Consider the following 13,719-nt stretch of genomic DNA (forward strand, 5'->3'; position numbering starts at 1 on the left):
AAAAAAAAAAAAAAAAAAAAAATAAGATGCTGGGATTAAGATAACAATGAACCATTTTGCTATATTTTAAAGTAGGTAGTAAAGGGTGACAATGAATTTATCTGGAAAGAGCCAGTATATACTTCATTTTTCTCACTGGCATATTTAATTTTAATTAAATTTTCAAATTTAATTTTCAAAGCCTTCATATTTTTCTACAACAACTTCTCAGGCTCAATATGCCTTCAGCTAAATCTGAGCAATGGTAACCAGCCTAGTCATCAACGAGATAGGAGCTTTGACTGGTTAAACACCTGCATGCCCAAGTGGTAAGACCTTGAAACAGTACAGGGACACTACTGGTGTAGGACCCAGACATGATAAGGTCAATAGAGGCCTGAGTCTCAGTAGTTTACCCTGAGACTACCCAGGCACCACCCAGGAACAGACCATCCAAAGTAAAGTCCTAATGTTCTAACCATTGTAGATAGGATCCTCTGCCAGCACACTCACCAGGACAATCTAGACAAATGTCAGATAATCAGGGGTCCTGAACCTTAGAAATCCCTCACCCTCACCTTTGATACTATAAAAACTCAACTCCAACTGAGTTCGGGGCTCTCCAACCAGTCCAATATGATGGACACACAGAGGGACCAAGTTTGCAAGTTTGTGTAAGAATAAAGGCTCTTTGCTTTTACATACAGGACTTGGTCTCCTAGTTGGTTTGTTTTGCGTCTCTTTGTTTGGATATCCTTCTGTGAATGGACCCAGAATCTGTGAGACAGAAGTGTGGAAAGATCACAGGAGGAGTACCTATGGAGATGTCCCCAGGACCCTTCTGTATGAGAGTGGATCTCTCTGGTTTCTGTAGATGGACGTGGAGGATGCTCATGCAAAACAGCTAGAGGCTATTTTCGGTTCAGGTTTTGCTTCCACGCACCAGGAAGACTCTGTATTGTTTTGTGTGTTGTTTTATTTTCGTCTTTTGTGCATCCTCTTTCTGACTTAAGAGACTGATGTAATGGGACAGGCTCAAATCACAACTTCTTTGACTTTGATATTGATCACTTACAGGATTTAGAGATAGGACCCTAAGCATAGGGGTATATTTTCCTAAAGGAATGAGACAAACAACCTCTATCCACCTTAAACATTTCATGGAAAGGAGTCAGCCTTGGCCTGTAGTGCGGGGGCAACACTGGCAGGTTTGCTGTACACGCACAAAGCTGCGGGGCAGCACGAGTGTATGGCTGGGTGGCTGGGCTATACAGCCTTGTTGTTACAATTTTGTTAGGCTGCCTGCCTGCCACAGTTGTAGGGTGTGGATGTGCCCCAATAAGATTTCAAACACTGAACAGAGAATTTGGGGTTAATTGCTATGGCTGGAAAAATTAACACTCTTTTTCCCCCATGCTGCATGCCTCCCTGCCCCCTCCCATTCTGGAGGATGGGTTCCCTTCGCTTGCCCTGGGAGCTGTGTGCCTCGACTTCTGGCCAAACCTGACCAAGGTTTGACTCTGTGGGTCAAGGGCATTGGCTATAGGTGTTAAGTGCAGTGGCAGTGACCACATTGTGACACTATAGCCAGACTTCCCTCTACCAGAGCAGCTTTGGTCATTCAGATCCAATGGGTTTTAAATATCTGTCATCATTTAGAGGGGCTGGTCACAAGTTACTATTGGTTATGGTATGGAAAAGAAACTACGGTTTGTCTCAGATGTTTCACACTAGCACAGGATTTTATGTGATACGAATTTAAAGTTATGTATGTTATAGTATATGAATGTTTTTGTTCATGTTTAAAATATTGTAGCCATACAATATATTATATACTACTGAGGGAAATCATAAAAAAAAGTTTTTGGTAAGAGTTTTTATGTTGTCTGAGAAGCGAGAAAGATTTTGGTATGTTGTCTGAAAAGTAAGGGAGGAAGCAGGAGATTGAAAAAATAGAGAGAGAAAAATGGATTAAAGGTTTTTAAAAAGTTATAGAAGGTCAGAAAAGGATGTGAAGTTTGCTGTGGATTCTCATACCTGCAAATACTGAATGTGTTTGTTTTATTGAAAAGTTTGTCTCTGTAGGTTTTCTTGCAAGCATGGAGCTGAGACAGAAATGGTTTGGATATTTTTGCTGCCTCTGCCACCCACCTGAGCTCTGGTTACTGGATGTGGGTTAGCAGAAATTCAGGTGACTTTTTGATGTAGACAATGCTAAAACTGTTTTGTGCTGTTCTTTATTGAAGAGCTGGCTCTAGAGTTGGGTTATGACTCTTTCCTTCACTAGACCCAGGCTTATTTAAAAGTTTCTCCTGTCACTCTGTCAGTCTGAGCCCCTGGCACAATGATAAGGAGAAGAAAACAAAGCAGAAGAGTCAAAAAAATTGGACTTGGTTTATGTGAACATTCTTTAGCTTCAGATTTAAGTTTATTTTGTTAGATATGGTAAAAAATCTGTTAAAATAAAAATAAAACTAATTAAAAGTTAATTAGTAAGCCAGGCGATGGTGGCGCACGCCTTTAATCCCAGCACTCAGGAGGCAGAGGCAGGCAGATCTCTGGGAGTTCGAGGCCAGCCTGGTCTACAGAGCTAGTTCCAGGACAGGCACCAAAGCTACAGAGAAACCCTGTCTCAAAAAACCAAAAAAAAAAAAAAAAAAGTTAATTAGTAACACTGGGAATTGATAACTTAAAATTTATGCATGAGTAATTTTAAAGAAAGCATAAGGCATGATTCTATTTGAGATTTTGGGTTGCCATTTTCCTGGAAAAAAAATAATAATGGATGCCACATGATGTCACCACATCTTGATTAAAGGTGACCATGTGGAGTGGGCCTAACTAGAAGGTTCGGAACAACAGATCTCCAAGATATTTTGGATTGGGATAGATTTTGTATGACTCATGTACCATTCTAAAAACAAGGTTTAAAACTATATATATATATTATATCAGATTTAAAGTATTAAAGCTGCACCTCAATGTTTTTATACTCAAAAATGTACCTTGCTCTGCCAGTTAAAGTTTGTTAATTTAAGAGTCACCCAGGTGATAATGGTTATAAAGACATAAAGGGATCATAGGAAACAGCTGAGCTTTACAAATGTATGGCAGGACTAGAGTCCCAAAGAATGTGCAATTGCAAGAATGGACCTTAAAATGGTTTTAGAAATGCCAGTGCCAGGTGATAGTCACAAGTACCACCAGCTACAGTGAAATAAAGCAGGCTGAGATCTAAAAGACAGGCTATGTATATGCCGTCGATGGTGAGGCCAAAGAGGACCTCTATTTTTGATATTGCAAGAAGACATTTAAGAGATTTTTAATTTTTTTAAAAAACGTGAAGACTATGGGACATTTGTGCTTATCAAATGTTTTATATATTGTTAATGTTTGGACTTAAAATAAAAAGCTAAAAATTAGGGTCACAGCCATAAACACAAAATGCTAACCAGAAACTGGATGTTCACTGCTTGTGATGCAGAAGACAATGACCTAGGCAGTTTGATAGAGGGCTTGGAACAGCATCCAAGTCTAAGGGTCTCAATCCTTAGTAGTAGCATAGGACCACCTGTATGTCAGATGTTTGAATTGAGATTTACAACATATGCAAAACTACAACTGTAAAATAATTTTGTAAAGTGGGGATCACCACAACAGGGGAAACTATATTAAAAAGTGAAAGCATTAAAAATATTAACTGATGATTTTAAAATGTATTTCCTTGTTCAAGGTCTATTCAGGCTTAAAAAATGTATGTTTAGCCTCCTTGTCTTTGCTAACTTTGTTGGGTTTAAGCTATTTGGATAAACTGAGTCACAGATTTTTGTATTATTGATACTAAGAGGAACTTCAATTGAAAAATTATTTTCTAAGGCTCATACTTAAGGGAGAGCCCACAAAGTCCTTTTCCCAAGGTCAGGCATTCCCTCAGGCTGCTAGGAGAAAGTAGTTACTTCCTAAAAGAGGTCCTCCAGCCTCCCTCCTTATCTCTGCCAAAAAGAACTTGTGGCCCCTCCCTAAGGTGGGGCCTCAGTGAATTAGAACTGGTCAAGGGCAAGGCTAGCTCCTCTGCTCCCTCCTGACCCCATTTCACCCTCTGGGCCTTTTCCTTGCTTTCACAGGAGACAGCATTAACAGCTGGACACAAACTGGTTCTATTTTTACCCTTGCAATGACCCTTTATTAGAATCAATTGAAAATCACTATTTTTTTAAGGCTAATCCTGACAGAATGTAAAGTTTTGGTTTTATGAAAGCTGCTAACTTATTATAGACTGTTAGGAAATACAAGTTAGTCAGTCATCCTTAAAGTATTGATATAATTAATTACAGGGATAAGCCTTATTTAGTCCCCTGTTTAGGTTTTCAAAGTCAAACTTAAGACAAGTAACTAGAAACAAAGTTTGTCTAATCAGATAAACCTAGGCAGCCCTCATACTTCAGAGATCTGCAGAATATGGCACTTAAAATAATGATTAAAAAGTTTGTTATATTAAACAGAGACTCTGAGATCCTAGCAGTGACCCACAGTCCCCGAAAAAGATCATGGGACACCATGATGTCTCCACCTGGATTACAGCAATGCTGACCACTGGGTGAGATGCCCCATTGCAACACCAGCTGCCAGGACCCGGTCCAGACTGTGGACAAATGGCAGGACATTGGAGAATTGACTGCACCACTTATGCCTAGACAAAATAAGGTCAGTCTTTTCCATGTCCCTCTCCCACAGGAAAAAAAAAATCACCTTATTGGCCTGGCTAAGACTCTAAGACTGTTGTTCTGAATACTTTTGTCTCCAATGCTGTGGAGACCTGGGTATGGCTAACTGTATATGACTCTGGTCCCTGTCATTTTTAATGGATTTGGAAACTACTTGGTCTGTACTCAGGTAAACTTTATCTATCCTCTCTGATAGTATTGATGGCTAAGCCAGCTATAATGTTGTCAGTTTAGCAGTAACAGGTATCCAGACCCTTGCACAAAGCTATAGCCAGCTTGTTAGCTCATTTTATATAGCAAGAAATCAAGCCTTGCTTTTTCTAAAGCTACTAGGTCTCTCGATTACAAAAAAATGTTTTAAGATATATAAAGATCTGAGGATATAAAAGCTCATAAGCTTTGAGGGTCTAAAATGATTTAAAATGTAAATACAGGTTAAGATATGGAGAATATTTCTGATTTCTTTCCCCTTCTATGGTATAGTTCTAGTAAGCTAACAGAGCAATGACTACTTACTGTTTGGGTCACAAGCTCAAGATTTTAGATTTAGTCTGGTTGTCATCTAAATATGAACGTAAATGTGTTTCTCATAAGGCCAAAGACATCTCTGTCCAATTCATACTTGGATCTCTGGACAGCAGAAAAAATATATATGCTTCTAACCAAAATATGGAGTATTTGTTGGGACTCAAAGGTATGAGTCTACCCTGCTGTATACAGATACCCATTATCTGCCTTTATCTATGATATGGATTTCAATATGGGCCTGAAAGCTTCAAATGCATTATTTTCCTTTAAGTACATAAATTTTAACTTCTGTTCCTAATATAAACTTCTCAATTGGTTTCACTTGGCTGGCAGATACATCTAAACATCAGTAGCTGACTCCATCCTTCTCCAAATGACTGCGAGCCTTGGACTTGCTGAAAGCTGATGTCGATCAGTCCAGCCAATGTGAGTGTTCCCTGTCTCTTCAACAGAGTCTGCGAACCAGATGCTTCTCATCAGTGTCCCATTGCCTCAATTCCTTCCTTATCTTTGGCTTGCCTTTCTTGGGCCCTGACAACAGCACCCCAATGTCAGCTCAAAGTAGTTACAGGAAAGAACACATCATCCCATGCTTCCTGCCCAGAACAGGTTGAAGTGCTGAGACAAGGGGGAACTCTCTTGTCTACCTATAGTACCCATTGATATACCATAAAAGTAGGCCCAGAGTTGTCAATTAATGGATTTACTAACTAAAATAGTCCTACAGTAAAAAGACACTTTGGTTCTTTATGCAGAACCACAGTACCAAAGAGGACATTCAGGATTATAATTCAATTTGGTTGTACTCAAAAGATCAGAGCTACAGGGCCTGATAGCAGAGAATGACCACTGTCCTAAAACATAATCTGTTAGCTAATGGTTCTTAGGTCCCAATACTATCTCCTTAAAGCAATGGGCAAGCCGGACCCGTGACTGGGTCCTGTCATTGGTACCTGTGAAGAGGGAAATGTAGGTCCCTACCATGATAAGCTCAAGGGAGGTCTGAGTCTCAGTAGTTAAACCTGAGGTAATCAAGAGAGACCACAAACTGAGACCACCCAGGAACAGACCATCCACAGAAAATTCCTAATGTTCCACCCATTGTAGATAGGATCATCTGCCAGCACACATTTACAAGGACACCCCTAGACAAATGTCAGACAATCAGGGGTCCTCACCTTAGAAAACCCTCACCCTCACCTTTGCTACTATAAAAATCCAACTCAACTGAACTAGGGGTTACCAACCAGTCCAATACGTTGGACACATGGAGAGTCCAAGTTTGCAAACTTGTATAAGAATAAAGGCTCTTTGCTTTTATATACAGGACTCCACCTCCTTGTTGGTTTTGAGATCAGTCTCCTTGATCTGGGCATAACACTGGTATCTGGTGAGTGAGCGGATAAATCAGACAAAGATAGAAAAACAATACAACATGTGGAGCTGCCTTGTAGAGGTTATTGTGTTAGTGTTCATTCCGTCATCTTATTAGTGAAAATAGCAGGATAAAAAGGTCCATGCCAAAGCCTTTACAGAGCATCATTACATAAAGGAGAATCACAGAACAAAACAAAACAAAAAAATAAGCCAAATCAATTAATCCCCCAAGTTAGCCCTTCCTTCCCCGTAGAAATCATGAAGACAAGCCGGCTTAGCACTTCTTAGAAAGTCATGCTGCAGTGCTGCTGTCATGGCCAATGATACAGAGAAGGGGAATGGCGGATTAGTTTATAACGATAGGTCATTCCAGCATGGGGTCAGGTAGTAGATGGCCTATGCAGTAGGAAAGAAGGCAAAGGGAACAAGCAAACACTAGAAGGAATTCACTCATCTTCTGAATGATCTCAGCCTCAGGATGGTCATGCTAACCAGTCGCAGAGAGACTGGAATATATCAGGCAATTATGATGCAAGAGAATCTACATTCAGAATTATGGACAAACACTTACCACCTAGAAGGAAAGTTTATTTTTAAAATGAATCCAGAGGGAAAGATAAGAAAAACACATTTTCATATGGTTAGTGCTTATCATAGCAACTATACATCCCACAGATTTATGTGTTGTATAACAAAGATTATTACACAAAACCTAAGCACTAGACAACCCTAAGTATACAGTATATACTTTTATACACTCAACCAAGGCGAGAACTAACTACCACCAAAAATACAATCCAGATGATCCAGAGAGATTTACTGTCATTACAATTTCCCCTTTTATATCAATAACATGCTACTTTAGGCAACTGCTAATTATCTACGTTCAGCACAACTAAAGGCAGCATTAGAGTATTCTTCATCCTGGTGTCAAAGGAAATACAGATTTGCTTGTTTGCTCACTTCTTTGTTGTTTAGCAGTGCACCTCTATGGATTTCTGGGTAGCCTCAAAATCTCAATACTCCCACCTTAGTTTCCCAACTTCTGGAATTCCAATTGCGCCACATGCCCAATGCATGAGGATCCCCTCAGGAGATCGAGGCTGGGATCAGGACAGATGGCCCTGCCCTTGTGATTTTGCAGCTGTGTTTCCGGGTACCAGGAGGTCCACGGTGCATCTACATTCAACCACAGCAGGTTATCTGAATAAAAGTCAGTTGTCACATCCATTCTTGCTGCTTTATTTCCAATTATTATGAGCAGTAAGATTTAAGATAACTTCAAAGTATTATTAAAGCATTATGAGCTTTTTTAAAAAAAAACAATCCAAATGGAAATGTTTCCCAAATCCAACAACTTTTACAGACATTATATGAGAACCTTAACATTTTCAACAAGAATGAAACATTTGCACATTCTTCCATTATAAGACATTTCTTATCAAAAATGATAAATACACTATTATTTTAGGTTAATGGGACTTCAAAAACATCCAATGTGAAGAGGCTTCTTTATGCTGAATAGGTTCAACTTAAAGGTCCCACAGAGCCCCACACTAACTCTTTAGAAAGGAGCTCTATAGTATCAAGATAATGGAATATTTGGGATAATGGAACAGCTGCTAAATAGTAATTTTCAAATAGTTTATAAAATTGCTAAGTAAAATATATAAAGTCAAGGGCTAATATATTCAATTACATAGAAACTTGAAATTTTCCTTCAAGTTACATGAACCTAGAATTTTGTCCTAAATAATAGAGATTAGTTTATATTTATTTAAAATACTCTCATTTCCCAAATATGAAGTGGATAACTAAAATGATAAAATTTCATTTCTATTACAGGTCATAAATTTATGATGTACATCTTTGATTTCAAACAGAAGATGAGATAGTTTGGTTTTGTGTTAGGTTTTATTTTGATATTTTAGCTAGATAACAAAAGGGGTGAGTTGAAGAATTCAGAAAAGACTGAATTGTTATACCTACTAAAACTTAAAAATGGCAGTTTCAGTTCTAACTTCTATTATTTTTCCAACATTGTACATCAGTCACTAACCAGTCTAACTAGAAGACAACAAAACAAAATCTAAAACAAGTAGCCTTTGCCTGCCATCTGGTGGAGGAAGGTGATATGGAATTTATACACTGAAACCATACCAGGCACCAACAAAATATCTTGTATTTAAAATTACTCTCTGTGCTAGCATGTGGAATGAAAAGGATATTTCTTTCTTGGAAAATTTATATTTATCTACATGTTACTGGAATGCTCTAGAGAAAAAGGCAAGGAGGGGCAGAGAAAAGTCTGTATGAACACAACCGCACAGACAAGCTTGCAACGTTGCAGATCCTATGAGACAATGTCACAAACCTACACTTACATGGCCATGCAGATCTGTGTTGAGCAGCATCATAGCACACGTGAGGCAATGGACTCCATCTGCAAAAACAAGGACTACTGTTAACATCGCATATGCACAGCTGCACTAGACACAACTTTGTTTGGAGGGTAAGAAAATGGATAAGTTGCAAGTACTTCCAAAGACAGTTGAACCCTTCTAATGACAAGTAAATTGGTGCCTCCTCTCTGAAGGGCAATTTGGTATTACACGTGCAAAACCATGAAGCAGTGTCATTTAACACAGCAACTCTTCTGTGGCTTTACACTAAGGAAACAACTAAGAATCTATATAAATACAAGAATACAAAGTCAGACATTGCTCACAATGAGAGACAAATATAACTCTGCAGAAACGAAAATTTGTAATGTTAAGGACATTAGGATTGTTGTATAGAAATATAGGCTAAAGTGAAAAGATAGTTGATAATTAGTCATATGAGAAACATATGTGCAGTATAATTCTACTAAATGTAAATATATTTAAAATAATATATCAAAATACAAAGCTATCTCTGAATCATGACACATATTTCTGTTTTATTTGTATTTTCTCAAATTTCTGTAGCATATGGTATCAATATGAAAAGGAATCATTTAATACTCAAGATGTATAGTTAATAATAGACATATTTTGCAGCATTCTTTAAAGACCACATTTAGATTGTATTGTCTTTCTAGGATGTTTAGGTAAAGCCAAAAGTAAAAGACCGAAATAATCTAGGAGGATTAAAAAATTAAATATTCAGAAAAATGTGGTCAAAGCCTGAAATAACATTTCCAACTTAAATGGGATTATCACTTTCATCTTACTTTATATGCAGAGTTAAACACTTACCTTCAAATATCAGTTAGCTTTTCTCTCCCCTAATTCTTAACCCAAGTATAGCAGAGGATAATAGCTTTAGAGAAAGTGAAAACCTTGTTAATTTATGCCAAACGCACAGGAAAGTGAGTCTGTTTTTGAAAGCACATGCTTCAGGTGAGTGGGTGGTCTCTCTAGTCACTCATGCCCCACAGCATATTTATTCCGTCCCAGTTGCTTATCACACACTCAGAAGCAGTTCCTGGGGTTACTGTGAAAGACAGCAGCCAACACCCAACCCTCCTCAAGAGCATGTCCATGCACTCCCACATACCCTGCTCTATCCAGGCCTGCTAGCTTCCCCTTGACTTGCAGGTGTAATGGAAACAAGGCTCCTCCACCTCCTGGGTTCTCTAGTTGGTGCTGACCCAGTGACAGAACTGACAATCAGTCCACAAAGTATCAGTTTGCACATAAATATGTGATATTGATGATCAAATGCTGAGCTGACTAGCTACAGCCTGGAGGGTTGGAGTGAGGAAGGACTTTGGTTACTATCAATCTCTAGTCTCAGATAATAACTATTCCTTGTCCATATCAATTTATTCCACAATTAATAAATTTGTAAGAAACTTCCCATTTAAAAGGGAATATACTTGACTTAAAACTTGAAGTTGTGCATTGCTACTGTATTTTGAATGGAAAAGGTATCTCCTTGTGGGTATAGTTAATACTATTTAACAATAGTTAAATAGTTAAATATTATGTTACTCTGTAAAAACAGTACCACAAACAAACTCATAGTTCACTAAAGTCATAAGTGAATGGCAGCTTTAAAGATTTTAATTAATATCAAATAAAAGTACATGAGATTCAGGAAAGTCTCTATTGAGATAGATAAATATGCAAAAGGAAAATCTGAGCTAAACACACTGATTTCAAGAAGTATAATGACTGCTGTGGAATAATCCTTCTGTATACTGTAAATATGTACTACTCTCATTGGTTAATAAAGAGCTGACTGGCCAGTAGCCAGTCAAGAATTACAGGTGAGACAACCAAACTAGGAGAATTATGGGTAGAAGAAGGGCAGATTCGGAGGATATGCCAGCCACTGAGGAAGCAGGCCATGTAGAAATGAGGTAGCATGCCATGATCCACGGGAAAAACAATAGATAAGAAATATGGGTTAGAGTGTAAGAGTTAGCTAGTAACAAGCCTGAGCTATTGGCCAAGTATTTATAATTTATATTAAATCTCTGAGTCAGTTATTTGGAAAGTGGCTGCCAGTTATTTGGGAGCAGGCAGTCAGGACAGGGAAACTCCACTGACATAGGACATATAAGAAGAAGTAAGAAAACCAATAATGTATCACAAACTACTTTGCACATAAAATCCCAGCATTCAAAGCTAAACATATGAAGACAATATAAATAAAGAATACCACCATACTATGAATTTTTAAAAAGAATAAATTAAGAGAACAAAATGTGTTATTAAATATTCCTTAAGAAGATGATGCCATAAAAAAAAAACTAAAATGAAAGGGAAAGAATGAGAAAAGGAACTAATGATTCCAGTTTGGATTTAAATAATTAGGAGAAGGCAAATTAAATATAACTTCTTACATTTTTACAAAAAATATAAAACTTATAATAAGGAAAATAATCATAGTCATAAAATTGCAAGCTTTTCATTAAGATTACCTTGTGAGGTGATAGTATCTGGATTACAATAAAAATATCTATTGGAGAAATGTATTAATACTCTTTCACGCTCCTGGGTTTCTCCCACAAGAGAAAATGCTTTAAAGAAATACCTGAGAAAGAATAATAAAGAAGAGAAATGTTTAAGCAGTTTTCATCTTTTGTATTTGACAGTTAACTTAGAGAAATGTAAGGGAATAATTATACAAAACCATCCTATAGTCCTTTCTCCCTACTTCCTAATATATTCAATAGATAGAACTCGATATAAACAAATGGAAATTTAAATTCTATAAAATGTGGGCCAGACAAATGGTTCAACAGGTAAAAGCTTGCCACACAAGCCTGAGAATGTGAATCCATATTTCATGTGAAAAGTGAGATTTGGTAGCATGCACCTATTATCGCAGAATTAGTTGAGGACATGAGAACTGTCCAGAAGTTCATAGGCCAGTTAACCTAGAGAACTCCTTGTAGCAGCAGAAACAAAAAGAGAGGCCTTCTCAAAAGCAAAATGGAAGGCTAAAACTGAGTGTCTTCTAATTTCCATGCTGGCTGTACCACATGCACAGAAAGAAAAACGAAGGAAGAAGGAAGGAAGGAAGGAAGGAAGGAAGGAAGGAAGGAAGGAAGGAAGGAAGGAAGGGAAAGGGAGGGAGGATGGAAGAAGGAAAGAAGAAAAGTAAGCCTCTATAAAATGTCACAGGAAGAACAGAAGGCCAATACACAAAGAAAGCCTGAAAAAGGCAGGCAATTTATATTGTGATTGTCAAATGGTATTTTTTAAAAGATCAATTATATTAAAAAGAAAAAGACAGACATTTATGACTCATTTGTACAATCATACCAGCTATGTGTTAAAACCCACACATCAGGGTTCAATAGTGATGTAACCTCCACCTGTCTGCTTTGCACACAGCAGATTTGGGTTAATTTATTTTCCTGTTTTCACATCATCATAGATTCATGAAAAAGAAACTGGAAAATATAATCTTAAGTTGTTCCTTATGTCAAGTAATATGCTACTTATAAAAATCATTTAAATTTTTCTAAGACTCTTACTATCATAAAGTACATATAATAAGCTTGATTTTCATGAGAATATTTTTACTCTTATTAGAGATTTGTTCTTCATGATCCATCCTAACCCACATTGATCACTATTTCTTTACAACTTTTGAAATAAACATGTAACAGCAGAAAGCAAAGGTCTAACTCTTAGATGCTTTCATTAAATAACAACAGCCTACAAGCAGCAGGAAAGCGGGAACTACTCTAGTATAACAAACCTCACTTCCCTGCCCAAGCAGCAGGAAAGCGGGAACTACTCTAGTATAACAAACCTCACTTCCCTGCCCAGGCTTCTGCTGTCTGACTTCCAAAATTAAGGGATTATACAAGATGATCAGAACTCACTGAAGTTCACATGTTTTAAAAGTAGTTCATAAGATTAAATGCTCACTAGATTTTATGTTTAGTAGCTCAAATGTGAAAAATGAGTATTGCTGGGCCTTCATTTTCAAAAACTTATCAGATAGTAATATTATATTTCACAGATACATTCTGTAGATTATATTGGTTGAGCTATTTTATTCCATTGAAGAATTAATAACAAAATATAATCTGAAAAGATTTTATACTTGTTATTTTAAGTAAATACTTAAGGGACAAAGACCTCTAATTTTATAGTCAGTATTCTTTTTAACTGTCAAACTCCAAACTTCTTATTCAACAGAATTGAAAGTAGGGTCTCAAGGAGACATGTACGCCTGTGTTTATTGCAGAAGTAGTCACAATAGATAAACTGTGGATGGAATTCAAGCAAGCATTGATCGATGAGTAGATAGGAAAGCAGTGCTATGTCCTGTGATGAATTAAAACATATAAAAATCTGGAGGCCAATATACCTAATAAGTAAAACAAAACAAAAACAACAAAACAAAAAACCCTCCAAATATTGCCTGAAGCCAGGTACACGAAGTAGTCAGCACAGTCAAAAGAGTGGCTTCTGGGGGAGGTGTATACCAGGTACTGTTGAAATAAAATTAATGGTTTAAAAAAAAAAGGTAAAGTCTTTAAAGAGACAGAGTACAGATAGTTAAGAGATTAAAAGAAATAAAGAAAAATAAGCCACGTAAAAATGGAAAATTCAAAGAAATTCTGGATTCTTTGTATTATTGTGCTTTCTTTAAAATTTTT

At 37.2% G+C, this 13,719-nt stretch overlaps 1 protein-coding gene across 6 annotated transcripts in view; it reads right to left on the reverse strand.

The window, feature by feature from the left end:
• The window catches only part of Psd3 (pleckstrin and Sec7 domain containing 3), a 457,750-nt gene that overhangs the window by 192,723 nt on the left and 251,308 nt on the right, over positions 1-13,719 (reverse strand). For all 6 annotated transcript variants that reach the window (XM_026789576.1, XM_026789579.1, XM_026789577.1 and 3 more), the window contains 2 exons: positions 11,521-11,633; positions 8,993-9,051 (listed from right to left, as the gene is read on the reverse strand). In XM_026789576.1, the coding sequence (XP_026645377.1) occupies positions 8,993-9,051; positions 11,521-11,633 (172 nt within the window). The remainder of the gene's footprint in view (positions 1-8,992; positions 9,052-11,520; positions 11,634-13,719) is intronic.

Source organism: Microtus ochrogaster, unplaced genomic scaffold (assembly GCF_000317375.1).
Source record: "Microtus ochrogaster isolate Prairie Vole_2 unplaced genomic scaffold, MicOch1.0 UNK23, whole genome shotgun sequence".
NCBI lineage: Eukaryota > Metazoa > Chordata > Mammalia > Rodentia > Cricetidae > Microtus > Microtus ochrogaster.